We start from the raw sequence: 27,245 nt of genomic DNA on the forward strand, positions 1-27,245 counted from the left end.
TTCTCTACAGTTATTCAGAGGACTCAATCTATAGTCATCATATTCATCACTGAGATTTATTGCATTGAAATGATACAGAATAAAATTAGCAAAGGGAAAAGAAACATGGGTTGAAGTCTAGAGGAAACCAGGCATGAGCTTTCAGGACCCTTTCCCAGTGGAGTCACAAAAGACGTACTTAATTACCCCATTGAGTTGTGAAGAGTGTGAAACATTGTCTACCAGGGAAGCTTATTGGAGACTCAGAGTCCAAAGTTTTTTGTGGGAGGTAGTTACATAGGCACCCTTTTGCCTGTCAGTTATCAAAACACCAGACTCTTAGGAGGAAAGCAGGTGTTCAGTATAAATTGTATTTTCTCACAGTTTAGGCACAGAGAGCCACTCTTATCAGATTGGTGGGAACCTACTTAAGATCCAGGTTCCTAGATGCCAGGGGCCAACCTTGCAAGCAGGCTTTTAAGGATAATTTCAAGCTTGCTTAGTTTATTCTTTTCAGCATATCTATTCATTTCAAAAACTTCAATATTAAAGCTCAGTCCATTTTCTAAAGGAAGAAATTAGATTTTTAAATGGGAAAACGGTAGGATTTCTCAAATTTTTAAAAAATCACTTTAGAAATACTACTCTTTTCTTTGTTAGAAAGGGTTTAATTTTATAGCAGTATCAGATGTAATTTGTGTATTTGCCTTAGCTGAGCTTTAAAAGGTAAGAGCTGAGTTTTATCAGTATGCTGCTGCTGCTGCTAAGTCGCTTCAGTTGTGTCCGACTCTGTGCGACCCCATAGACGGCAGCCCACCAGGCTTCCCCATCCCTGGGATTCTCCAGGCAAGAACAGTGGAGTGGGTTGCCATTTCCTTCTCCAGTGCATGAAAGTGAAAAGTGAAAGGGAAGTCGCTCAGTCGTGTCCAACTCTTAGCGACCCCATGGACTGTAGCCTACCAGACTCCTCCATCCATGGGATTTTCCAGGCAGGAGTACTGGAGTGGGGTGCCATTGCCTTCTCTGTTTATCAGTATAGTATGAGGTTAAATTATATTTTTTAATAGGTTAAAAAAATGAGTGTCAGTAATTTTATGTATTTTGATCTAATATGTTCAGGAAAAGTGATATAGAGTCCTTATCATTTTGATAGTTTTGCCTAGTTTAAACTCTACTTTTTAAGAATTTGTTATCCTTTTATAGTTATAATAATAATTAGCATTTATAGTGACTTTATAGTTCTCAAAATCTTTTTTACATTCTTGTTTAATTATCTCTAAGAAAATTATGTTAAACTCTTCTTTGGCAAAAAATTTGTAATACCTGTAGATGCATTTTATATAATTAAGGAAATCTTTCAAAGAGAGTAGGTTTTTCCGTCTGACTATTCAACAGCCAATGTTATGATCCAGGGTAGGGTCTTTAAGCTTCCCGATCTGTATTTTAAAGATTGATTAAACAAGAGTGCTTGAGGGACTTACCTGGTGGCGCAGTGATTGGAATCTGCCTGCCAATGCACGGGCTATGGATTTGATCTGTGGTCTGATCTGTGGGTCCAGAACTAAAATCCCACCTGCTGGAGTGCAACTAGACCCTTGCATTGCAGCTACTGAAGTTAGCGCACTCTAAAGCCCGTGCTCTGCAACAAGAGAAGTTCCTGGTCCCTGCAACTAGAGAAAGCCCAAGCTCAGCAACAAAGAGCCCATGTACCACGGCAAAGACAAAGCACAGCCAAAAATAAATACGTAAATTTTAATTATAAAAAAAAGAGTACTTGGTAACTTTTAAATATAGTTATTACAGGAATACTTATTGCTTGCCTTTTAAAAAATATTTATTTACTTAATTTTTATCTTTGTGTTGGGTCTTCTGCTGTGTGAGGGTTTTTCTCTAGTTGTACAGAGCAGGGGCTGCTCTTTAGTTGTGATATGTGGGCTTCTTGTTATGGTGGCTTCTCTTACTGTGGAGCATGGGCTCTAGGCACACAGGCTTCAGTAGCAGTGGCTTGAGAGCTCTAGAGCACAGGCTCAGGAGTTGTGACACATGGGCTTAGTTGTTCTGTGGCATGTGGGATTTTCCTTCACCAGGGTTTAAACCAGCATTCCATACATTGCAAGGCGGAGTCTTAACCACTGGACCACCAGGGAGGCCTCCCTATTGCATTTTTGAAATGTAAGTTTTTGATCTATTTGACTACCTATAAAAATTATGTAGAAGAGATAAAAATGTTCTAAAATTTAAGCATGTGTTAGTCACTCAGTTGCGTCTGACTCTTTGCAACCCCATGGACTTTAGTCCACCAGGCTCCTATGTCCATGGTGCTTCCCAGGCAAAAATACTGGAGTGGGTTGCCATTTCCTTCTCCAGAAATTTAAGCATACATACATGTTAATTTTATGGTCTAATTTGGTAACAGATTTATCACATAGATTTGTAATTTATCAAGATTAAAATGATTGGAATCACCTAATATCAGAAACATTTATTCTAATTTATTTTTGGCTAAAGGGATATACAGTTTACAAACTTTGGTATAGTAAAACTTTTTTTGTGTGTGTATGTGTGATTTGTGGAATAAGTCTCATTTTATAATTATTTTTTATATATGTATTTAAACTATAACTGCTCAGTTAAACTAGTTGCAGTTTTTCTAAAAGTACATAGAAAGGGGAAAAAAGAGCATCTTTCAAGCAAATTTGTCCCAAAAAATTGGCAAGAAATAGCATTTTTTTTTAAAGAATATTACTTCAGAGAATAAACTTAATGTACTTAGGTTCTTTTAGGTTGAATAGTGAAATTAGAAATGATCATTTTTAGGACTGTATTGCTGCTATAATGACAATTTATAGTCTATAATTAATGTAATTTAAAGGAAAATTATGTTGGGAGTGATAATTTTTTATAGTTTAGATGGCTGTTACATTAGCCATTTTATGGACTTGTATTAAAGTATTAAGACTGTTTACACATTCATCTATGAATAGATATGAATATTCCATAGGAAATAACTTTGTTTTATTCTCTTCTTTTTTTTAAAATAGCTGTCATTATTAATTATGCAAGTGAAATGTTTGACTGCTGAACTTAGTCAGTGGCAAAAAGAAACTCCTGAAAGTAAGATTCTTATTTTTAGATTTGTATTTTTATAAATTAATGTTGAATTAATTTAATGATCACGAGAAGAATTCAAGATGTATTTAACTTTCTTGAAATTGGTCTAAATTCCATTGCTATAAGGAAGTCACCTTATTTTTCTTTTTTTACACACAGAATTTCATACTTCTTTATTATTATAGATGAGGATGTCTGCCTCACATTAGAATATAGTAATCTTGATTACAGAGACTTTATTATAGCCATCACTTTATCCTCATAGACACTATTTTATATGCTCAGTAGAAACTGTATTGTTTCCTAATGAATTAAACTTAAATAGTGGAAGAGAGAAATTATTTTAGATACTTGCATTAAAAGCTGCATACATTTTATGTTGCCTTTTGATTTGTCCAACGGTATTTTCGCCTTTAGTTGAGAAACAGAAAATTACTTAAAAATCTGTGGTTATAATACCCAGCTAGGAGATATTTTTCAGTTATTAAAGGTTGCATTCTTTTAAGTGGTATGTATGTCTGTATTCAATCTTCTATATGGATTGTACTCTCTTTTTTCGTTTAGGTCTCCCTTCTGCTTTCTTCTACCTCTCTGTTTCCTCTTTCTTAGTTTCCTCTCCATTTTCTTCCAGTTATCAGGATTCTTTTTTCTCATTCTCTTCCTAAACAATTTTATCTGCATTCTTGTTTTAAACTGTTAGGTTGATGCAAAAGTAATAGCAGTTTTGCAATGTTGAACTTTGCCATTTAATATTTGAATATAATCTTAAATAAATGTGGTTATATTATACATTGAATGTGCATGTCTAGCTTTATGGTTTTTTTGCTAATGACATTACTTGCTGTTTATTTTATATTTATTTTAGACTAGGGAAATGGTGTTAGACAAAAAGGAAATTCGAGTGATTTTTCTTATATGAGTTCAGAATGGTGATGAAGCAGCAGAGATAACTTGCAGCATCAACAATGCATTTTTCTCAGGAACTGCTAATAAACATATAGTGCAGTGGTGGTTCAAGAAGTTTAGCAAAGGAGATGAGAGCCTTGAAGATGAGGAGTACATGGCTGGCCATCAGAAGTTGACAACTAGCTGAAAGGATCATTGAAGCTGATCCTCTTACAACTACACAAGAAGTTGTGGAAGAACTCAATGTTGGCCATTCTATGGTTGTTCAGTATTTGAAGCAAATTGAAAAGGTGAAAAAGCTCGTTAAGTGAGTACCTTGTAAGTTGACTGAAAGTCAAAAAAAATCGTTTTAAGTGTTTTCTTACTGTACTCAACAACAATGAACCATTTCTCAACCGGATTGTGACGTGTAATGAAAAGTTGATTTTATATGACAGCCAGTGATGACCAGCTCAGTGGTTGGACCAACAAGAAGCTCCAAAGCACTTTCCAAAGCCAAATTTGCCCCGAGAAAAGGTCATGGTCACTGGTGGTCTGCTGCTGGTCTAATCCACTACAGCTTTCTGAATCCTAGTGAAACTATTACATCTGAGAAGTATGCTCAGCAAATTGATGAGATGCACTGAAAACTGAAGCACCTGCAACTGGCATTGATCAACAGAAAGGGCCCAATTCTTCTCCATAACAACACCTAACTGCACAGCATACAACCAGTGCTTCCAAAATGTTTGGAAGTTATGATGTTTTGCTGCATCCTCCATATTCACCTGATTTCTTGCCAACGGACTACCACTTCTTCAAGCATCTTGACAACTTTTGCAGGGAAAACGCTTCCACAACCAGCAGGAGGCAGAAAATGCTTTCCAAGAGTTTGTCAAATCCCGAAGTCCAGATTTTTATGCCACAGGAATAAACTAACTTCTCATTGGCAAAAATGTATTGATTATAATGGTTCCTATTTTGATTAATAAAGATATGTTTGAGCCTAGTTATAATGATTTAAAATTCACGATCTGAAACTGCATTTATGTTTGCACCAACCTAGTATGTTCATGCCAGTGTCCACCATTGTTTTATGTCTTCTCTACCATCTAGTAGTCTTTTTAATTTCAGCACCTCTGATATGTATGTATGTACAATTATGATTTTAATTTATATTCAACCGTGTATCTTGTTGCCTCCTCCAGCATTATATTGGGCATCTCAAAGACCACGTATACTCTGCTATTAAAATGTTGGTGTTCAGTGCTTTTTGCTTCTTACTCTATTTCAACATTATATTTTTCTGCTCCTATTTTAATGTGTTATGTCTGTATTAATGACTTCTATATTGGTTTGTTAGTACTGCCGTAACAAAGTAGCATGACTGAGTTGCTTAAACAACAGAAGCTTTTTTTCCCCCCCTCACAGTTCTGGAGGATAGAAGTCCAAGATCAAGGTGTTGGCAGGGTTGGTTTATTCTGAGCCTCTCTTCTTGGCTAGTAGACTGCCTACCATCTTCTTCCTGTGTCTTCACATGGTCACCCATCTGTGTTCTAATCTGTTTGTATAAGAAAGCCATTCATAATGGAGTAGGGTCTACCCTGTTGACCTCATTTTAACTTAATTATGGTCCAGCCCCAATACAGTCATGTTTGAGGTACTGGAACTTAGGACGTCAAATTATGAATTTTGGTGGAGTGGGAATGGATGGAAGGATAGGGAGAGGACACAAAATTTCCACAGCTTTCATGTCTGTGTATACAAAGCAGACTTCTCTGTAACATCACACTTGTATATCTTTCTACCTTCCAGACGTCTTATAATCTTACATAAAGACCTTGTACTGCCAGCACTGAACACACTGACTGGTTGGTCAAATACCCACCTTGCTTAAGGTTGTGAATCCCATAGACTGCCACACTGGAAAGATTTTAAAAATCTTTATATTCTTAGAGCCTGCCATATTGGTTGAAATGATTGTTTGAATATGAAGTGCTACTTTTGGTCACACTTGTCAAAAGGGAGATTTTTAAACTTTTTATTCTTAGAATCCTTTTCATTGTATAGCTATCCCAGGGCTGCCTATAATTAGTCCTATATAGTTTTACAGGGCTTATGAATTACATATCTCTTTTCTGTTAGAAAACCCTCTAGCATGGAAGAAAGCTTAGAAAGTTTCCAGTAGTATACCATTTGAGAAATTTTAGTAGCACTTTATTAGGAAAAATAAATTTAGTATAAGAACTGAACTTTTGTAAATATAAGGATTTGATTTTTAATTTATATTCATCAGACTGGCAGAATTTTTAGAAGAGTTTATAATATTTTTGCTGTTTCTTAGTCGTTGCTTCCAGAAAATTAAAAAAAAGAATCTAGCATCCTATTTTAAAATTCAAAATACACATTTTCTTCTGTGAAATTCACTTTCTTGGGAATCTGTCCCACAGAAATGAAAGAATCAGTGTATAAGGACATAAATAAAAGAATGTTTTCTGCATCATTGTTTTTTGAGGCTAAACTCTAGACACGAAGTTAGTGCTCAATCAGTAGTGAAATTGCTCAACACATTTGATGAATTTACCCTGTGGAATATGCATTGATTTAAAATTATGAATTTGACTTACTCCAGATGAATGAAACCCACACAGGATTTCCATATGGGTTTTGTTGAGTGAAAATAAGAGTAATGTGTATGATATGATCTCATTCTTGTAAAACCGGGAATGACAAAATTAATAACCCTTTTTTTGTATATGTACAAATATGCATAGACTGTATACATTGGATCTGTGTTTGTATGCATAGAATCATTTAACCACAGAGAAATATTTAAGAAACACACTGTAGAATATTAATTTTGTTTTTGATGGATTGGGAAAATAAAATAAGAAAAAAAAGCACTGAAAACAAAATGTGAAAATATCACATTTGTCTAATGTGATGTATAATTTGGCTATATATATAAAGGTGTTAAAAATGTTTATAAAAACTGTACACATCTCATAAACATTCTATTGTATATAAATGAAAAGGGAAAGCAGTATCTTAGAAACTACAAAATCAAATTCTTGATTTTTGAGAAATAACTAAGCATATGTATAATTTTTGTTTGTTTTGTTCCTGTAGTGATTCCCCTGAATGAAGAAATTCTGGTAACGTTAGGAAAAGAAGAGGTAAGTCACTGAATGAATTTGTAGTGACCCAAAATACCTTATGACAAGAAGTGTTTTGGATAAGTTCATGCCTTAGTGAATGAGATGAAACCACTTTAAAATTGTATTAATTATGTTTTATTGAATAGGATTCTTCAGATTTTTTGAATTTTGAATTAAATATATAAACTTTACTCTTGTATTTAATTTTTGTTGATTAAACTTCATAATAAATGCTAAAAGTTTACATATAACTAAATAATTATACATATATATCTGTCCTTAAAACTTAACATAAAGGTCAATAAAGATGTTTTTTAAAGCCTCAGTTTATTAGATCAAAGTTTAGGAGATAAGACAGAAGCAAATAAGAATTTTAAACAAAGTTGTAGAACATTGAAATAAATATCTATATTCTTACAGACAGACTCTGCCCAATAGAACTGAAGAAAGGCTTTGGATTTGAAGGAACCTGGTACTTGAAAATTCAGAGTTCAACTGTAGAGCTTAAAATAAGATTTCTTTAAAGTAAGAATAGACCACTAGGCCTTCTCTCTCTCTCTCTTGCAATCAAGTGGATAACTTTCACCCACACACCTGAAAACTGGAGGCATGTTATATGGAGACATTAAACTATTGAGGCTTTGACCCTAGCACACCAGGTTTAATAAGGTTGGTGTGAGGTCAAAAGTCAGAAAGTTCAAGTTAACATTTTTATACTGTGGTGGAAGTACCAGCTCCTTCTCTTGATCTATCTATAGGGGTCCTTTGTTGTTGTTAAGTTGCCAAGTTGTGTCCCAGTCTTTGCAACCTCATGAACTGTACCATGCCAGGCTTTCCTGTTCTTCACTATCTCCCTGAGTTTGCTCAAACTCATGTCCTTTGAATCAGTGATGCCATCCAACCGTCTCATCCTCTGTCTCCCCTGTTCCTCTCGTCCTCAATCTTTCCCAGCATCAGGGTCTTTTCCATTGAGTTGGCTCTTCACATCAGGTGGCCAAAGTACTGGAGCTTCAGCTTCAGCATCAGTCCTTCCAATGACTATTCAGGGTTGATTTCCTTTAGGGGTCCTAAAGTATGGTATAAAAGTAGCCTCAAACTGGAGTTAAAATAATCTCTGGAAAATATAAATGGCCCTAGAAAAAAGGTCTATAATTATTCATACAGGGGGGTTCCCAGTGGAAAGCAGGATGGATGTTCATCAAAAAGTAATTTATGAATGGAGTTTGTTTTTGAGCTTTAAATGTGAATTACCAAATTTCACTCAATATAGTGTTGGAGGTCCAAGACTCAGCAATCACTCAAGACAAGAAATAGAAGGAATCCAAACTGGAAAAGAAGAAGTAAAACTATCACTGTAGATGACATGATATTATACATGGAAAATCCTAAAGACACTACTAGAAAACTACTATAACACTTCAGTGTATTTGGTTAAGTTTCAGGATACAAAATTAATAGAAAGAAACATATTACATTTCTCTACACTAACAAGGAACTAATGTAGACATGTAAGGCAGTCCAGAAAGAAACCCACACATTTTTGGTCATTTAATGTACAACAAAGGAGGCAAGAATTTACAATGGAGAAAAGACAGTTTCTTCAGTGAGTGGTGCTGGGAAAACTGGACATCCGTACATAAAATAAGACTAGAACATTCTCTAGCACCACATACAAAGTAAACTCAAAACAGAAAAGACAGACCAGAAGAGTAAGACAGAAAAGTAAGACCAGAAACCGGGTAGAACACTCTGACATAAATCATACCAATGTGTTTTTAGCTTTGTCTCCTAAGGTAAAGGACATAAAAGCAACAGTAAACAAATAAGACCTTATTAAATTTAAAAGCTTTTGTACAGCAAAAGAAAACTTCCAACAAAATGAAAAGACAACCTACTGAATGGGAGAATACATTAGCAAATGCTATGACTGATAAGGGGTTAATATCCAACTTATATAAATGACTTAAGTCAACGTAAAAAAAAGCTAGGACTTCCATAGCAGTCCAATGGTTAAGACTCTGCATTTCCGCTGCAGGGGGCCTGAATTTAATCCCTGGTCGGGGAACTAAGATCCTGAATGCCTCATGGTAATACCCCCCCAAAAAGCAAAAAAACAAGCTGATTAAAATGATAATACCTCACGCTTGTCAGTATGACTATTGTCAAAAAGAATACAAATAACAAATGGTGAGGACATGGAGAAAGGGAACCCTCAAACACCGTTGGAAACATAAATTGGTGTATCCTCTGTGGAAAACAGTATGGCAGTTTCTCAAAAAACTCAAAGTAGACTACCATATTACCCAGCAACTCCACTCCTGGATATATATCTGAATAAAACAAAAATACAAATTCAGAAAGATACATGCACCTCATTGTTCATCAGTTCAGTCACTCAGTCATGTCCGACTCTTAGTGACCCATGGATTACAGCATGCCAGGTCTCCCTGTCCATCACCAAATCCCGGAGCTGACTCAAACTCATGTCCATCGACTCAGTGATGCCATCCAACCATCTCATTCTCTGCTGTCCCCTTCTCCTCCTGCCTTCAGTCTTTCCCAGCATCAGGATCTTTTCCAGAGAGTCAGTTCTTCGCATCAGGTGGCCAAAGTATTGGAGTTTCAGCTTCAGCATCAGTCCTTCCAATGAATATTCAGGACTGATTTCCTTTAGGATGGACTGGTTGGATCTCCTTGCAGTCCAAGGGACTCTCAAGAGTCTTTTCCAACACCACAGTTCAAAACCATCAATTCTTCGATGCCCAGTCTTGTTTATGGTCCAACTCTCACATCTATACGTGACTACTGGAAAAACCATAGCTTTAACTAGATGGACCTTTGTTGGCAAAGTAATGTCTCTTCTTTTTAATATACTATCTAGATTGATCATAGCTTTTCTTCCAAGGAGCAAGTGTCTTTTAATTGCATGGGTGCAGTCACCATCTGCAGTGATTTTGGAGCCCAAGAAAATAAAGTCTGTCACTGTTCCATTGTTTCCCTATTTGCCATGAAGTGATGGGACCAGATGCCATGATCTTAGTTTTCTGAATGTTAGGCTTTAAGCCAACTTTTTCACTCTCCTCTTTCACTTTCATCAAGAGGCTCTTTAGTTCTTTGCTTTCTGCCATTAAGGGTGGTGTCATCTGCATATCTGAGGTTATTGATATTTCTCCCGGCAATCTTGATTCCAGCTTGTGCTTCATCCAGCCTGGTGTTTCGCATGATGTACTCTGCATATAAGTTAAATAAGCAGGGTGACAATATACAGCCTTGACCACTCCTTTCCTGATTTAGAACCAGTCTGTTGTTCCATGTCCAGTTCTAACTGTTGCTTCTTGACCTGTATACAGATTTCTCAGGAGGCAGGTAAGGTAATCTGGTATTCCCACCTCTTAAAAATTTTTCATAGTTTGTTATCCACATAGCAAAGGCTTTGGCATAATCAGTAAAACAGAAGTAGATGTTTTTCTGGAACTCTGTTGCTTTTTTGATGATCTAGATGTTCAAGCTAGATTTAGAGAGAGAGCTTTCTTTTTTCCTAATACAGGCTTTTATGGTGTAAATTCTTATCTGAATACTTCTTTTGCTTTATTCCAGAAAGTTTAATCTTGCTTTTATTTTCAAATAGTTCATCATAATTTCTTACTTTTCTGAGGATTGTGTTTTTGACCCATGGATTATGTGCATCTTTATTTGTATTTTTAGTATCCAAATTTTCACATTTTTTTAAATAAATTTTTTTATTTTTAAGTCCATTATTGGACCATATTTGATGTGCTATCAGTGTTGTCTATATCATACCTAAAAATGCCATCTCTGCTCCTCATTTCTGTACTCTTGCTTTGACCTATTTTTATTGTATTTATCCCTCTCCGGAGTTTCAAGTTTGTTTTCTTCGTGTGGATTCCCTTCTTTGTAATCTGTTCACTTTTGCATCCCTGACTCCTTCAACAGTGCCTGGTGTTACAACTGATCAAGAAATATTTGTTGAATGAGTGATTCTCATCTGCGTCTGTTTAGTATAGTTTCCTTAGAAAAGAGACCTACCTAATATGCCTGGTTACTGAAAATTTTCCACTGAATTGCCTTTCAGTATGAAATTACAATTTATTGCTCAAAACCTCTTATATCTTTTAATTTAACAGTGAAATATTACATAGAACTGAGTTCAGTTCAGTTGCTCAGTCGTGTCCGACTCTTTGCGACCCCATGAACCACAGCATGCCAGGCTTCCCTGTCCATCACCAACTCCCGGAGTACATCCAAACCCATGTCCATTGAGTTGGTGATGCCATCCAACCATCTCATCCTCTGTCTTCCCCTTCTCCTCCTGCCCTCAATCTTTCCCAGCATCAGGGTCTTTTCAAATGTGTCATCTCTTTGCATCAGGTGTCCAAAGTATTGGAGTTTCAGCTTCAACATCAGTCCTACCAATGAACACCCTAGTTCAGTTCAGTTCAGTCGCTCAGTCGTGTCCGACTCTTTGTGACCCCATGAACTGAAGCACGCCAGGCCTCCCTGTCCATCACCAACTCCCAGAGTTCACTGAGACTCACGTCCATTGAGTCAGTGATACCATCCAGCCATCTCATCCTCTGTCGTCCTCTTCTCCTCCTGCCCCTAATCCCTCCCAGCATCGGAGTCTTTTCCAGTGAGTCAACTCTTCGCATGAGGTGGCCAAAGGACTGGAGTTTCAGCTTTAGTATCATTCCTTCCAAAGAACACCCAGGATTGATCTCCTTTAGGATGGACTGGTTGGATCTCCTTGCAGTCCAAGGGACTCTCAAGAGTCTTCTCCAACACCACAGTTCAAAATCATCAATTCTTCTGCGCTCAGCTTTCTTCACAGTCCAACTCTCACATCCATACATGACCACTGGAAAAACCATAGCCTTGACTAGACAGACCTTTGTTGGCAAAGTAATATCTCTGCTTTTCAATATGCTATCTAGAAAAAAAAAAAAAATGCTATCTAGGTTGGTCATAACTTTCCTTCCAAGGAGTAAGTGTCTTTTAATTTCATGGCTGCAGTCACCATCTGCAGTGAGTTTAGAGCCCAATAAAGGGATATATTTCCCTTTCAAAGACTTTTTTGCTAGCCTTTTTTTGCCATTGGTTTCTGAATGTATATCCTAGTATGTAAATTTCACTATTGTTCAGAGATATAACTATCTACAAGATTAAAGATTAAACAATTAATTTTAATTATTTTGTTCTAGTTCCAAAAATTGAGAAATGATCTTGAATTGGTGCTATCTACTATTCAGTCAAATAATGAAAAATTAAAGGAAGACTTAGAAAGGTATATTTATATTATAATTACCATTAGTCTTTTATATGTATTGAATTAGCATTAATGTTTTATTTGACTATTGTTTGTTTTTTTTTCACATTCAAAGGGAGCAAAAATGGTTGGATGAACAGCAACAGATATTGGAATCTCTTAATGTGCTACAAAATGAATTGAAACAGCAGGTTGTGACATTTTCTGAATCAAGGTATTGATTTTGTGTTCTAGGCTTTCAAAATAGGAGAAATTATTTCCTTTTTTATGTTATATGAAATGCATAGATGAAAAGCGGGTGAATTTTACCAGAAATTGTCTTACCCTGACCTTTACTAATTGTTAAAAGTTATATAATCTTTTATTAATAATTTGACTTTTAGTTTTCCTATGTTAAATAGACTATTTATCTCATAAAGCTAGTTATTTGATTTGAGCAATAAAGTTTGAACAGAGTGTTTGATTAATTTTATGAGTAATCAATTCTTTATACCTAAAGTATTTTATCAACAATTTAATTCTCTTAATTAAAATAAAATCTTTCTAGAATTTTTAATGAGCTGAAAACAAAAATGCGTGATATAAAAGAATTTAAGGAGAAACTCTTGGTTACCTTGGGTGAGTTTCTCGAAGACCATTTTCCTCTGCCTGATAGAAACGTTAAAAAGAAAAAGGTAAGTTGTAGAGAAGACATTCTTGTAGATATTCAGATATGAAATTGTTGTTGTAGGTTCAAATGTAAATTTTCTGATGAATTTTCTTGTTTAATATGCACTTCAAAGATATAAGTTTGCATCTCTTGTGGCTCAGACGGTAAGCATCTGTCTGCGATGTGGGAGACCTGGGTTCGATACCTGGGTTGGGAAGATCCCCTGGAGAAGGAAATGGCAACCGACTCCAGTACTCTTGCCTGGAAAATCCCATGGATGGAGAAGTCTAGTAGGCTACACTCCACAGGATCACAAAGAATCAGACACGACTGAGTGACTTCATTTTCTTTCTTTTTTTTCTTTTCAAAGATATAAACAAATAGGTACATGTACAAAAGTATTCCATCATCACATTATGGTATTTATTGAAAAATTAGAAGGAATCTAGTTATTCAATAAACTAGAAATAAATATAGTTTTTTATATTGTATTCATATAGTGGAGAAAATGGAGCTTTTAAAAATAATGTATTGAACACTATCAAAGGAATTGATGAAAGGCTCACAAATTTTTGTTAGAGGATAAAGCAAAGATGATTAAATTGTATACCAAAAAGTCTAATTGGTACCAAAAAATGTAATAGTGCTTTATGCCTGGGGCTAAGATTGTAAATGAGACTTGTTTTTGTTTTCATTTTCATTATTTTCCAAGTTTTCTATAATAAACATATGTAACTTAAAATCAGAAGATACCTATACCTATGAGGTAAGTTATTGATTATTTTAATAGTAGTTATGATGAAATAAACCTTTTTCACAAAAGCAAATAAATATTTCATTGGGTGACAGAAAGTTGGAAACAAGCACTTTAATTCATTCTTAAAAAGCAAAATAGGGTATAAATAATAAGAACTTGTGGGCATAGGATAGGCATTGAAACTGGATCCAGAATGATCTTTCTAAAACTGTACATATTTAATAATTTATTTAATCAAATATTTAAAAATACACATATTTTAATTTTTTAATTTAAAACTTTTTTTTTTTTTCCAATTTTGATGCCACCCTCTGGGATAAGGTCTATAAACTCCTTAGAGTAATGAATTTGTCTTCTGGACTTTGTCTGTCTCTGTGGCCTTCTTTCCATCTTTACCCATCTCTTGCATGAGTCCATTCATCCATGCTATTGGAGCAGATGTACAGTTTGACCTGTCACTTTTTTGTGCCTTATACATGCTATTTCCTCTGGTTACAAAAGAGTTCCTATCTGAGGAAGATAGTAAATTCCTTCTTAAAGCAACTCAAACATCATCTTTTGTATGAGGCATTAAATGAAGTTTAGGTGTCATCTTATTAGCATTTATTACATGATTTTGTAGTAACAATTTATGTCTCTCTCTTCACCTACCATGCTCTATGAGCTGCTTGCTTTGTTTAATTCATATTAGTATTTGTACTGTCTTTTATACCTATTGTAGTACCTCAGTTCATATTTCTTGAGTGACTGTGCACATGGCTAGGGAAAGGAGAAAGTTTTGTTTTCTTACAATCTGTGTTTATTTATTCTTCTCTTTCTTCTTTGTAATTATCAGTAGGCTTTACATTTGTTATGGAATATTTTTCTGATCCTGTTATTATGTATACCCATTAGTCATTTCTGAAATTTTGATAGCCTTCTGTTAACCATTTCTGTTAATTTAGGATCCCTTACGTCTTAATGATCATAATCTTAAAATAACTCAGTGATTTATTTCCTGATTCTAGTCTCCCTTTTTTTAACTGTTTTTTGTTTTTTTTTTAACCTTTTAAGGTTCTCCACTAGTAGAACCAGAGATTTGAGATATTCTTAAAGGAAGCATTCATTACCAGAAGCTATCATGAATTTGTTAAGTCATATTGGATAAGCTCAGTTTTTTTAAATGAAGTATATGAACTACTGATACATATTACAGAATGATAGATTACTTTCTCTGTCAAGCTAGAAAAATGGATGTATTAGTGGGCTCAAGCTGCTATAACAAAATACCAAAGATTAGGTGGCTTAAACAAAAGAAATTAATTTTCTCACAGTTTTGGCGGCCAAAAGTCCAAAGTGCCATCAGTTTATTTAAAATAAGTAAATTGTATTATTTATTTTTAACTTTCCCAGTTTTATTGCATTTATATTTTGTTCTATACCATCATTCATGTATGCATTTAGTCTTTATTGTACATTGTTAGATTCCATTCTTATCATATTTTACCTTTCATTTTTGAGTTTTTAAGTTTAATCCATTATTTGCTATGATGGATATCTTTAACAAGTAATTTGTTCAAGAAGAATTCCTGGCTGTTTTATTTTTGACATTTTAACTGCTGACATTGTTTGCTTTATAATTAGAGGCTTATCTTTGGCAGAGATTTTAAAAAATCACAAGACTTTGTAGTGGGTTTCTCCATTTTTCTTAGATGGAAGTGTGCTGTGGAGAAGTTGAGGCCAGCCTGCAGATGTTTTCTGGCATGACTACTTGCCTGAAAGATTCTTTATGTCTGACCTTCAGTAGCTTAATGAGGATATGTCACCATGTTGATGATTCAATATCAGTTTTGCTTTGATGATATATTGTTTTGGGGGAAGATTTAGGTCACATGTCATTTCATGGAAATTTTTTTATTTTATACTGCTTTTGTTGTTCAGTCACTAGGTAATGTCCGACTCTTTGTGACCTCATCTTCTCTGTCCTTTACTATCTCCCTGAGTTTGCTTAGACTCATCCATTGAGTCAGTGATGCCATCCAACCACCTCATCCTCTGTCACCACCTCCTCCTCCTCTTGCTCTCAAGTTTTCCCAGTATCAGTGTCTTTCCCAAAGAGTCGGCTCTTCACATCAGGTGGCCAAAGTATTGGAGCTTCAGCTTCAGCATCAGTCCTTCTAATGCATATTCAGGGTTAATTTCCCTTAGGATTAACTGGTTTTATTTCTTTGCTGTCCTAGGGACTCTCAAGGATCTTCTCCAGCACCACAGTTCGAAAGCATAAATTCTTTGGTGCTCAGACTTCTTTATGGTCCCACTCTCACATCCATGCATGGCTACTAGAAAAATCATAGCTTTGACTATATGGATCTTTGTCAGCAAAGTGATGTCTCTCTTTTTAATATGCTGTCTAGGTTTGTCATAGTTTTTCCTCCAAGACGCAAGCATCTTTTAATTTCATGGCTGCAGTCACCATCTGCAGTGATTTTGGAGCCCAAGAAAATGAAATCTGTCACTGTTTCCAGTTTTCTCCCATTTATATGCCATGAAGTGATGGGACCAGATCCTGCGATCTTCATTTTTTGAATGTTGGGTTTTAAGCCAGCCTTTTCACTCTGCTCTTTCACATTCATCAGGAGATTCTTTAGTTTGTCTTCACTTTCTGCCATTAAAGTGGTATCCTCTGTATAACTGAGTTTGTTGATACTTCTCCCCGCAATCTTGATTCCATCTTGTGAATCTTCTAGCCCAATATTTAGCATGATGTACTTACTCTGCATATAAATTAAATATGCAGGGTGACAGTTTACAGCCTTGATGTATTCCTTTCCCAGTAACGTTGAACCAGTCCGCTGTTCTAACTATTGCTTCTTGTCCTGCACACAGGTTTCTTAGACCCAGGTAAGGTGATCTGGCATTTCCATCTTTTTAAGAGTTTTCTACAGTTTGTTGTGATCCACACAGTCAAAGGCTTTCATGTAGTTAGTGAAGCAGAAATAAATATTTTTTTAAATTCCTTGCTTTTTCCATGATCCAGTAGATCTTTGCAATTTGTTCTCTATTTCCTCTGTCTTTTCTAAATCTATCTTATACATCTGGAAGTTCTCGGTTCACATACTGCTGAAGTCTAGCTTGAAGGATTTTGAGCGTCATCTTACTAGTATGTGAAATGAGAGTAGTTGTAATTTGAACGTTCTTTGGCATTGCCATTCTTTGGGATTGAAATGAAAACTTATCTTTTCTAGTCCTGTGGCCACCACTGAATTTTCCAAATTTGCTGGCGTATTGGGTGCAGCACTTTCATAGCATCATCTTTTAGGATCTGAAATAGCTCAGCTAGAATCCCATCATCTCCACTAGCTTTATTCATAGTAATGCTTCCTAAGGCTCATTAGACTTCACATTCCAGGATGTCTGACTCTAAGTGAGTGACCACACCATTGTGGTTAGGTAGGTCATTAAGACCTTTTTTGTAAAGTTCTGTGTATTCTTGCCACCTCTTTTTAATCTCTTCTGTTTCCTTTAGGTCCTTGCCATTTCTGTACTTTATTATATGTTGTTATATTGCCTTTATTATATAATTATATTGCCATTTTTGTCCTTTATTATATGCTTATCATATCTTGATATTTAAACATTTTTTATTTCCTTTTATTATAATTTTTCTCTGCATTTTCTTTGATTGTCTCAAACTTTTATATTTTTATCTGTGCCTAGCTGCTTCTTTATCAGTTTGGTAATTGTATATGCTTTCATCACTAGTGAATCATATGTTGCTTTTTACCTCTCTTCCATTTAGTAAGGTATTAAGGGGCAGGAGATGATGATCTCCAGCTTTACCATCTTTATTCAGTAATCACATTTGTTTTTATCAGGATTATTTTACTATTTCTTTTATATATTTATATTTCTATAAGACCTTATAAGGACTCTGTGGTAATCTTTGCCTGTTGTCAGGAAAGTACTGGATTTCACTATAGTAGGAAATATAGTTAATTGAATTTCTGAACTCAAAAGCTCCTGATTTTACTTAGTATTGTCTTGGAAGATTTCCCATAGAACCTTATCCTATTGAACATTTTTAGCAGTAATTTGGATAAAGAGGTAGAGAATATAGTCATCAAAGTTTATAAATGATATGAAACTGAAGAGGATTAGAGAGTAAATTTATTGGATGACAAAATTAAAACTGAATTTTTTAATTGCCATGATAAAATAAGATAGTCTAAATAAAATAGAACAGTATTTAGTGGTGGAACATAGAATATCTTTCTTGGGTTTAAAACATTAAAAGAATAAAGGATACATATCTTAGCTATATACAATGAAACTCTAGAATGGAACTGGAATGAGATCTGTTCTCTGTCATTCCAGGAAAAAAAGAACTAGTGAGTTGAGTTAATATTAGGAACCATCATGAACTGTGAAAAGATGAGCAAATCTCCCCAGGAAGCAAGTTTTCTGTCCTGAAACTGTATCAGTACAGTTTGAAATGTCATTTGCTTGGATATTTCTATTGGGGAGGTTCAAAAATTAGATTTACACTTATATGAGTATATATAATGTGTGTAATATACTTTACCCATTATATATTTATAGATAGGTAGGTAGATAGTCTGAATTGTATGTTTTAGTAATTACGAAAGATTTCCCTGTCTTAGAGGTTGTTTCAGCTGTATTTTTATGAACCTTAATGTTTAGTACAACAGGTTGTTTTCTTTCAGAATTCTTTTAAAGTCATCTCATTTTAAATGTTTGGTTTTAGTATATCTTGTATCATTGCAATTGAGAGATATTAATTTAAAAGATTAAAAAAATTTTTTTAATAAATAGTCTAATAGCCTGCCATTGTCAGAACTGAAATTTAAATTCCTTATTATTCACACTTTCCTCAAAGAAAAACGTTCAAGAATCAACTGCACAGCTGATAACACTGCATGAAATGTTAGAGGTAAGTGTTTTGTGTAGTTGTTTTGTCTTGAAGATTTGTCTGATTAGTGATTTATGGACAATTATACACAAACTTGGGGCTTCCCAGGTGGCTCAGTTGTAAAGAATCCAGCTGCCAATGAAGGAGATGAGTGTTTGATCCTTGAACAGGGAAGATCCCCTGGAGGAGTAAATGGCAACCCTCTCCAGTATTCTTGCCTGAAAAATTCCAATAGACAGAGGAGCCTGACCGGCCACAGTGTATGGGGATCGCAAAGAGTTGGATGCAACTGAGTGACTAAGTACAGGCACATACTCAGGTTTGAAAAAGAAAAAAATGCTGCTTTAGTTTTTAAGGTATACACCCAATTTTATTACATATATTAATTTATCTTTAGTATAAAATTAGTTTCTATTTTTTGTGTAGTAAGAAAGAATATTTTTTAAGAGAAGATGAAACTAAAATCTTACCCTTAATTCCAGATTATTACTTTAAGAAAATTTTTATGATGTCATTTAGTATCTATACAGTGAAACCCTTTGCTTTTATGTAATCTATACATGCTTTCTCTGCCTGACATTTACTTTTTTTTTTTTTTTTTAACTAATATCTTTGACCCTTAAAAAAAGTTTTTGAACTTTGGCCAAGTTATCAACTTTATTAAATACTTTAGATCTTGATTTGACAACCTATTACAAGTTGGGTGAACAGGAAGATAGATGGTCTATGAATAGCTGTTCAACAATTAATGTGGCTTTTTAAAATGAGTGATAAGTTTAGAATAAAGTGATTTCAGAAAAGTTGCTTCATAGTAATTTTATGAAAAGTCTTTATCTAGTTAAAGTCTTCATTTATCTAGCTAAGTGTTTTTGAATACTAAAGTCTTTATCTAGCTAAGTGGTTTTGGTACCTCTACCTTCCTGTTCACCCAGTTTGCAATAGGTTGTCATATCAAGATCTAAAGTATTTAATATAGTTGATAATTTGGCCAAAGTTCAAAAACTTTTTTTAAGGGTTAAAGATATTTGTGAAAATAAAAGTAAATGTCAGGCAGAGAAAGCATGTACCTTTGATACCTCAGGATATCTTAATATAGAATATTATTACTTTGAAAAGCAAAATACAAATATTTTTTAGATTATAATTTGAATCTTTCGGCATATTCCAATTTACTTCCAATTTATACTGAAACTAAAACTACCATTTCTCGTGGATGACTTGACTTTTTAAGATAAAGATTGTCATATATGTGGCAAATATTGACAGTTAACTCGGAAATACATGTGTAATTTTTGAATAGTGTACTATGAGATATACCATATAAAGCTTAAATTTAGGAACCATTACACACCAAGGCTTGTATTATCAATGATAATTGTAAACTAAATTTATACTGCCATTCAATGAAAAGTAAAATAACATATACATATTCACTTTAAAGTAGAATTTTTAACATTTAATTATTTCTGGCATTTACTAGGATTTTGATTGATATTATTTTATATAGCAATGAAAAGTAAGATTTTAAATTATGTTAAAATGTGAGCAATTGCTCTGAAATGGGAATAATATCTTATTCTCTTATGATCATACATAAAAGAAATGAGACCAACAGCTTTTTTCTCCAGGATGTGGTTCTTGAAATAATTAAAGTTAGAGAATTCCCTGGTGGCCTGGTGGTTAGCATTCTGGGTTTTCACTGCCATAGTCCATATTCAGTCCCTGGTTGAGGAACTGAGATTCTGCACTGTCACAGCCAAAAAAAAAAAAAAAAAGAATTAGCTAAAATTTATGACAGGTGAAATTTTACTTTAAGAATTGGAATGTTAAAAAACAAGAATAGAGGTGTTGATATTATCATGAAATGTGATTGAGATGAGAACTTAATAGTTTAATTATATTTCTATGACACTTTTACTGTTGTTAGCTGTTAAGTCATGTCCGACTCTTCTATGACCCCATGGACTATAGCCCACCAGGCTCCTTTGTACATGGGATTTTCTAGCAGGAATACTGGAGTGGGTTGCCATTTTCTTCCTGAACCAGGGATCGAACCCACGTCTCCTGCATTGCAGACATATTCTTTACTGCTATGGTATAAATTTTATTTTTCCTTTTCTGTGTTTCTTAAAATAATATCTTTAAAACTTTGGCATGGCAGTTTGAAGATATGGATTCTAATCCATTATCTTTTACTAATTATGTACCCCTTGAGGAATCTTTTAACCCTTATGAATCCTGGTTTTGTAATTTTTGAAGGCACTTTGTGGGAGCTGAGGAGGTAGAGTAATAATTGATACATATTTAACATTTTTCATTATATCTCATAGAACATTAATGTTCAAATGTTTAATGTGTGTTTCTTACAAAACTTTTCTAATGCCCTGAATCTGGGAAAGATGTGTCATTCCTAGTGCATATTAGCATCTTTCTTGAGCTTATTTAACCACAGGACCCTGTTACTCCATGAGCATTGCTGCTGCTGCTGCTGCTGCTAAGTCGCTTCAGTCCTGTCCGACTCTGTGCGACCCCATAGATGGCAGCCCACCAGGCTCCCCCGTCCCTGGGATTCTCCAGGCAAGAACACTGGAGTGGGTTGCCATTTCCTTCTCCGATGCATGAAAGTGAAAAGTCAAAGTGAAGTTGCTCAGTCGTGTCCGACTCTTAGCGACCCCATAGACTGCAGCCTACCAGGCTCCTCCATCCATGGGATTTTCTAGGCAAGAGTCCTGGAGTGGGGTGCCATTGCCTTCTCCGAGAGCATTGCTAGGGAGACCAATTTCATGGAATGTAGTTCAAGAAATGTTAGTCTTATATAATTTACTACAGGTATTGAAAATTTCTCAATATCCTTAGTGAAGAGATCAAAGTGTTTAAGATAATTTGAAGGAAATAATGATGATAGAATTTTTGTTTTGAAGGTTTATCAGATGAATAAGTGGCTTTGAGTGGAGGGGGAAGGTTGGTGTTTTCTCTTTCCCTGAAATATTAAGACATGTATGCAATTTTTTGAACTTTGTTTTTTAATTTGAAGAAATGGTTATAACCAAATTTCTAACATAAATTATTCATCTTGAGAGAAGTGGGAGAATTGTAAATGCTTTTTAACAAGTTTTTAGGAAATGTTTTAAAAATTCAGGTGCAAAGATTCATTTTAAAGCTATTTCCATTCAGTAATATTTGTAGTTTTTTTAAAAAGAAAATCAGCTATTTAATACATAGAAATTATGATTAAACAATTATTCAAAGAAAAGAGATCAACATTCTTTGGTTAAAAAAAAAAAACTGTTTTAATATATCTGTATCAATTTTTTTTTCCAAGTAAGATATATCTTAAATGATGTTTTTTCCTAGATTCTTTTAAATAGATTATTTGGTGTTCCACATGACCCATATGTCAAAATTAGTGATTCTTTTTGGCCACCTTATATTGAACTGCTCCTGCGTAATGGAATTGCCTTGAGACATCCAGAAGATCCAACCCGAATAAGATTAGAAGCCTTCCATCAGTAAAAAGATGGTGTTTTTTTCACACAGTACATAAAGAATCTTGTCATTCAAGGATAATGGAAACACTGAGAATTACTTGGATAAAGAACGTTATTTGCTAATCAAAGCACATGATATAGTCCATTTTCCTTTCATGCTTAAAATGACTCATGCTGCCATCTACTATTCATTTAAAAACGATAGCTTCATAGTCAGTCAGTGCTTTTGTGTTTTCAACTGAGTTGACAAGAATGTAAGTAAAAAACATTCTAGACTTAATCATTATAATACTGTAAATATACCTTCTGCACTATTCTTTGGAAACTTTTTTGTTAACTATATTCCTAATGTTTTTCTTTTAAAATATATGCCAGTTTATTTTATACATTTTGAGTTCTATTTGGTGCTTACATCCTTTAAATTTATAAATTATGGTGAAAGGCCATAATTTGCTGGAGATTAAAAAACTGACTTAGTATCTTAATGTATACTGTAGCATAATTTTTAAGTATATAGTACATCTATTCATGTATACTACAATATTTCTAGGTTTGTTAAAAATTGGAATATTAAAAAATAATGAATAAAGGTAGAATAAAAGTATTTTAATGTGTATTATAAGTGATATATATATTAAACCTTTCTTGATTCTGTTAATTATTACTAATGATATTGTGTTCATAAAATTTTGTTAATCCTCTGTGACTTTTCTATAAATAAAATTCTCATTTAAAATTCTCTAGCTTTTTTGGGGGTGTGGCATGATATTTTAATAAATAGACTTTATCATAGGTAGATAAGTGACATATAATTAAGCTACATATAAGGTAAACTAGAGAATTCCAAACATTTTTTGTATAATTAGTTTTCAGAGTGGACTTGGTATATATTTTTATTTTTGAAATTGATTTCTACTGTATTGTATTATTCAAGTTTCTTATTTACCTTGAATACTAAATCTCTCTTAAAACAGGCAAAAACTTACAAGTATACTGTGTCCCTTTTGTAGAAAATACAAATACTGTTATATTTTAGAAAACTTGTAAGTTCTTTCTCAGGAAGATGACATACAAAAATACCTTCCTAGAATACTCTAGTTGAGATTCAAAGGAATGAGCAACTTACTATTCCTTGAAATTACTAGAAAAAGGAAAAATGGTGCTGGTAATATAAGTTTGACAGTATTTCTACAAAGCAGATAATACTGTTGTCTGTGAACTTCTCTGTGTTGCAAATTACAGAAATAAATAGATAAAAGCAGTAAACAATTTGATTATTTATTTGATAGGTCTTGATTTCACATTAAGTGGGATGTTTTTACTACAGCATTTTTTGCAATATTTTTTTATATAATTTAATTTATTTATTACTTTTGGCTGTACTGAGTCTTCATTGCTGTGCAGACTTTTCTCTAGTTGCAGCAAGGGAGGGCTACTCTCTGGTTGCGGCACAGGCTTCTCATTGTGGTGGCTTCTTTTTTTGCCGAGCATGGGCTCTAGGGTGCATGGGCTTGTGTAAAGTTTTAAAGAAAACTATGATGATTGCATCCTACTTTTTAATTTGCTAACCCAGCCTTCTTATATAGCACAGTTTTTTGCCCACTTTTCATCTCAATCATAAACAAAGTAAATTACAGTAGAATTAGTCTTGATTTGTACCCCATCTAAGCTTACAGGCCTTGAAGGGTTTTTTTTGTTGTTGTTGTTTTTTTGTGTGTGTGTGGTTTTGAGTATACTGGAGAAAATGTTTCAGTTTTTGAGAACCTGTATGTAGGGGCCATCACTATGGATCCCAGGAACATTAAGAGGGTAATGAGTATTATGAATAACTGTTCTCATAAATGTTATAAATTAGATGAACTGGACCAATTTTATGAAAGACACAACCTACTAAAATTCACACAAGGAAAAATCGCCACTTTGCATAAACCTATATATATTAAAGAAATTGAGTCAGTAATTATTAAACTTTCAAAACAGTAAACATCAGACCCAGATGGTTTCACTGGTGAATTCTGTCAAATATTTGAGACGAAAATGATGACAATTCTGTACAATCTGTTCCAAAAAATAGAAGCTTATTCTTTCTATGAGGCTGGCATTACCCTAATACCAAAACCAGACATTACATTATCCTAACACTAAAACCAAAGACTTTTTAAGAAAGGGCAACTACAGGTATCTATTATGAACACAGGCACAAATTTCCTCAACAAAATAATCAAATTCAACAATATATTAAAAGAATTATGCATCCAGCCAAGTGGTATTTATTCCAAATATTCAAGACTGGTTCAACATTCAAATGTCAATCAATGTAACCCATATATTATCAAAATAGAAAATAGAAAAATCATGATGACAACAATAGGTTATTAAAAAGCTATATGACAAAATTGAATACCTATTCATGATGAAAGCTCTCAGCAAGCTAGAAATAGAAACTTCCTTAGCTTGATAAAGAACATCCACAATCTTGTACATTATTACTTATTCTTTAAAAAAAATTATAGAAAACACAGCTAACATGCTTAATGGTGAGAAACCAGATGTTTCTCTAAGATCAGGAACAAGGCAAGAATATGTCCTCTCAACAGTGTTGTTCAGCATTGTACTGGAAGTTGGATAAATTTATATGGAAAGACAAAAGACCCAGAATATCTGCCATAATAAAGAAGAAGAACAATGTGGAAGAACTGACAGCAACCTTAAGACTCATTGTAAATCTGTAGTAACCAATATTGTGAAGTTGGTGCAAAATCAGATAACAGATCACTGCAACAGAATAGAGAGCTCAGAAGTAGACCCATACAAATATGATCAGCTAATCTTTGACAAAGAGGAAAGGCAATCCAATGGAGAAAGCTCTGTCTTTTTCAACAAATGGTGATAGAACTGTACATGCACATGCAAAGGAAGAAAACTGGGCACTGCTGTAGTGATGTTACACCTTTAAATTAACTCAAAATGAATCATAGACCTAAATATAAAATGCACAACTACAAAACTTCTAGAAAATAATATAAGATAAAATCTAGTATGACTTTGAATTTGGTGAAGACTTCTTAAAAAATTGATAAACTGGATTTTATTAAAATTAAAACTTTTTCTGTTAAAAACAGTGGAAAAAAAACAAACAGATTAGGAAAAAATGTTTGCAGAACACATATATCAAAAAGATAAAAGAGAACTCACCAAAATACAGAAAACTCAACAATAAGAACAAACATCCCAATTAAAAAGAGGGCAAAATGTCTAAACTGACACCTGTCCAAACAAGATAAACAGATAGCAAGTAAGCAGATGAAAAGATTTCCACATTGTGTGTCATCAAGAAAATGCAAACTGAAAAACAATGAGATATCACTAAACACCCATCAGAATGACCAAATACTGACTGTGGAGCAACAGGAACTCATTTATTGCTGGTGGGAATGCAAAATACAGTCATTTGGAAAAAAATGTACTAAGCATACTCTTAATATACAATCCCACCAATTATGCTTCTTGGTATTTACCCAAAAGAGTTGAAAACTTACGTTCACACAAAATCTTGTACACCATTGAGTGTAGCAGCCTTTTTCATGAATGTCAAAAATTGGAAGCAATCCAGATGTTCTTCAATAATTGAATGGACAAATCATGGGACAATGGATTACAATGGATTATTCAGATATGAAAAGAAATGAACTATCAAGCCACAAAAAAGGATGAAGGAAACTTAAATGCATATTCCTAAGTGAAAGAAGTCAATCTGAAAAGCCTACATACTGTATGATTCCCGCTGTATGATATTCTGGAAAAGGCAAAAATATGAAGACAGTTGAAAGATGATTGTGGTTTTAGGCGATTGGTAGTGGGTAGGGCAGGAGGGGTGGGATAAATAAGTGGATTACAAAGGATTTTCAGGGCAGTGAAACTTCTTTATGATAACTATCGGTGGATATTTAACATTATGCATTTATTAAAACCCATAGAACTATACAAAAAATGAATCCTGATATAAACTATGGACTTTAGTTAATAATAATGTATCAATATTAATTCTTCAGTTTTAACAAGTATAACACCAAATATAAGATGTTAATGATAGTGGAAACTATGGGCAAAGAAAAGGAAGTATATGGAAACTGAGGAATTGGAGAAAGTTTTTTCTTACTAATTAAAAAAACATGAAGAAATGGTTTATGGTGTTCTGGTTGATGTTATTACATCTGCATGAAACATCTAGGACTCTTCAGCCGTTTTGTAACCATTTGGAGAGCTGCTATGGAAGAATCTGGCATATTTAGTGTGGCAGTATCTCAAAAAAGTAACAAATCCTGATGTTATTGAACCAGGTAATTGACCATAGAGCTGTGGTACTAGGGAGCATGATTTACAAGTAAATACATTTTCCTTCTGAGGCAGATTTTTTTGTTGTTGTTTTTTGAAACTGAAGAATTCTACCAATGTAACCAAACCATCAAATGGAACTTTAACTTGCTGAAATTAATTTTATTAAACAGTCTGACAAAGACTTTAAAATGTATTTTTAGGTTGCTGGGAGAAATTAATTTTTTCCATTTAAAAAGGGCTAGACATTGTAATACAAAATAGGAACAAATGAAACAACATTTGGTTATAAATAGGAATTAATTGTATGTCCCATATATGATTAAATATAATGACTTAAATACAAATTCTACAAATAGGATAAACTCTTGATTGGATAGTGTTACAGATTGATTTAGTTAATTGAAAGATAATTTGAAGAATTCATCCAGAAAAATTAAAAAAATTATGAAGAGCGGTTAAAGAACAAATTGGGGCAATTCAACATAGAATTTCCTGTTGGAAAGAATAGCAGGAATGATAGTTAAGCAATATTTGAAAAGATAATAGCTGAAAACTTTTCTGCAGAACTGAAAGCCTCAGAAAAATGTACACTGAATGTACACTGTGCAGGATAAACCACACTGTGAAACAGTTTCATAAAGCTGTAAAATATCAAAGAGAAAGAATTTTCAAAGATACTAAAGAGAA

General features: G+C 33.9%; 1 protein-coding gene across 3 annotated transcripts in view; it reads left to right on the forward strand.

The window, feature by feature from the left end:
• The window catches only part of CENPK (centromere protein K), a 56,044-nt gene that overhangs the window by 13,960 nt on the left and 14,839 nt on the right, over positions 1–27,245 (forward strand). For 2 of the 3 annotated variants that reach the window (XM_019982973.2, XM_070774620.1), the window contains exons 4-10: positions 3,021–3,093; positions 7,105–7,151; positions 12,353–12,435; positions 12,533–12,631; positions 12,965–13,091; positions 18,700–18,753; positions 22,087–22,963. In XM_019982973.2, coding sequence (XP_019838532.1) covers positions 3,021–3,093; positions 7,105–7,151; positions 12,353–12,435; positions 12,533–12,631; positions 12,965–13,091; positions 18,700–18,753; positions 22,087–22,245 — 642 coding nt within the window. In that variant the 3' untranslated portion in view covers positions 22,246–22,963. Of the gene's footprint in view, positions 1–3,020; positions 3,094–7,104; positions 7,152–12,352; positions 12,436–12,532; positions 12,632–12,964; positions 13,092–18,699; positions 18,754–22,086; positions 22,964–27,245 lie in introns of those variants that run through there. The other variant, XM_070774621.1, reaches the window with a different exon arrangement.

This window comes from Bos indicus, chromosome 20 (genome assembly GCF_029378745.1).
Source record: "Bos indicus isolate NIAB-ARS_2022 breed Sahiwal x Tharparkar chromosome 20, NIAB-ARS_B.indTharparkar_mat_pri_1.0, whole genome shotgun sequence".
Lineage (NCBI taxonomy): Eukaryota > Metazoa > Chordata > Mammalia > Artiodactyla > Bovidae > Bos > Bos indicus.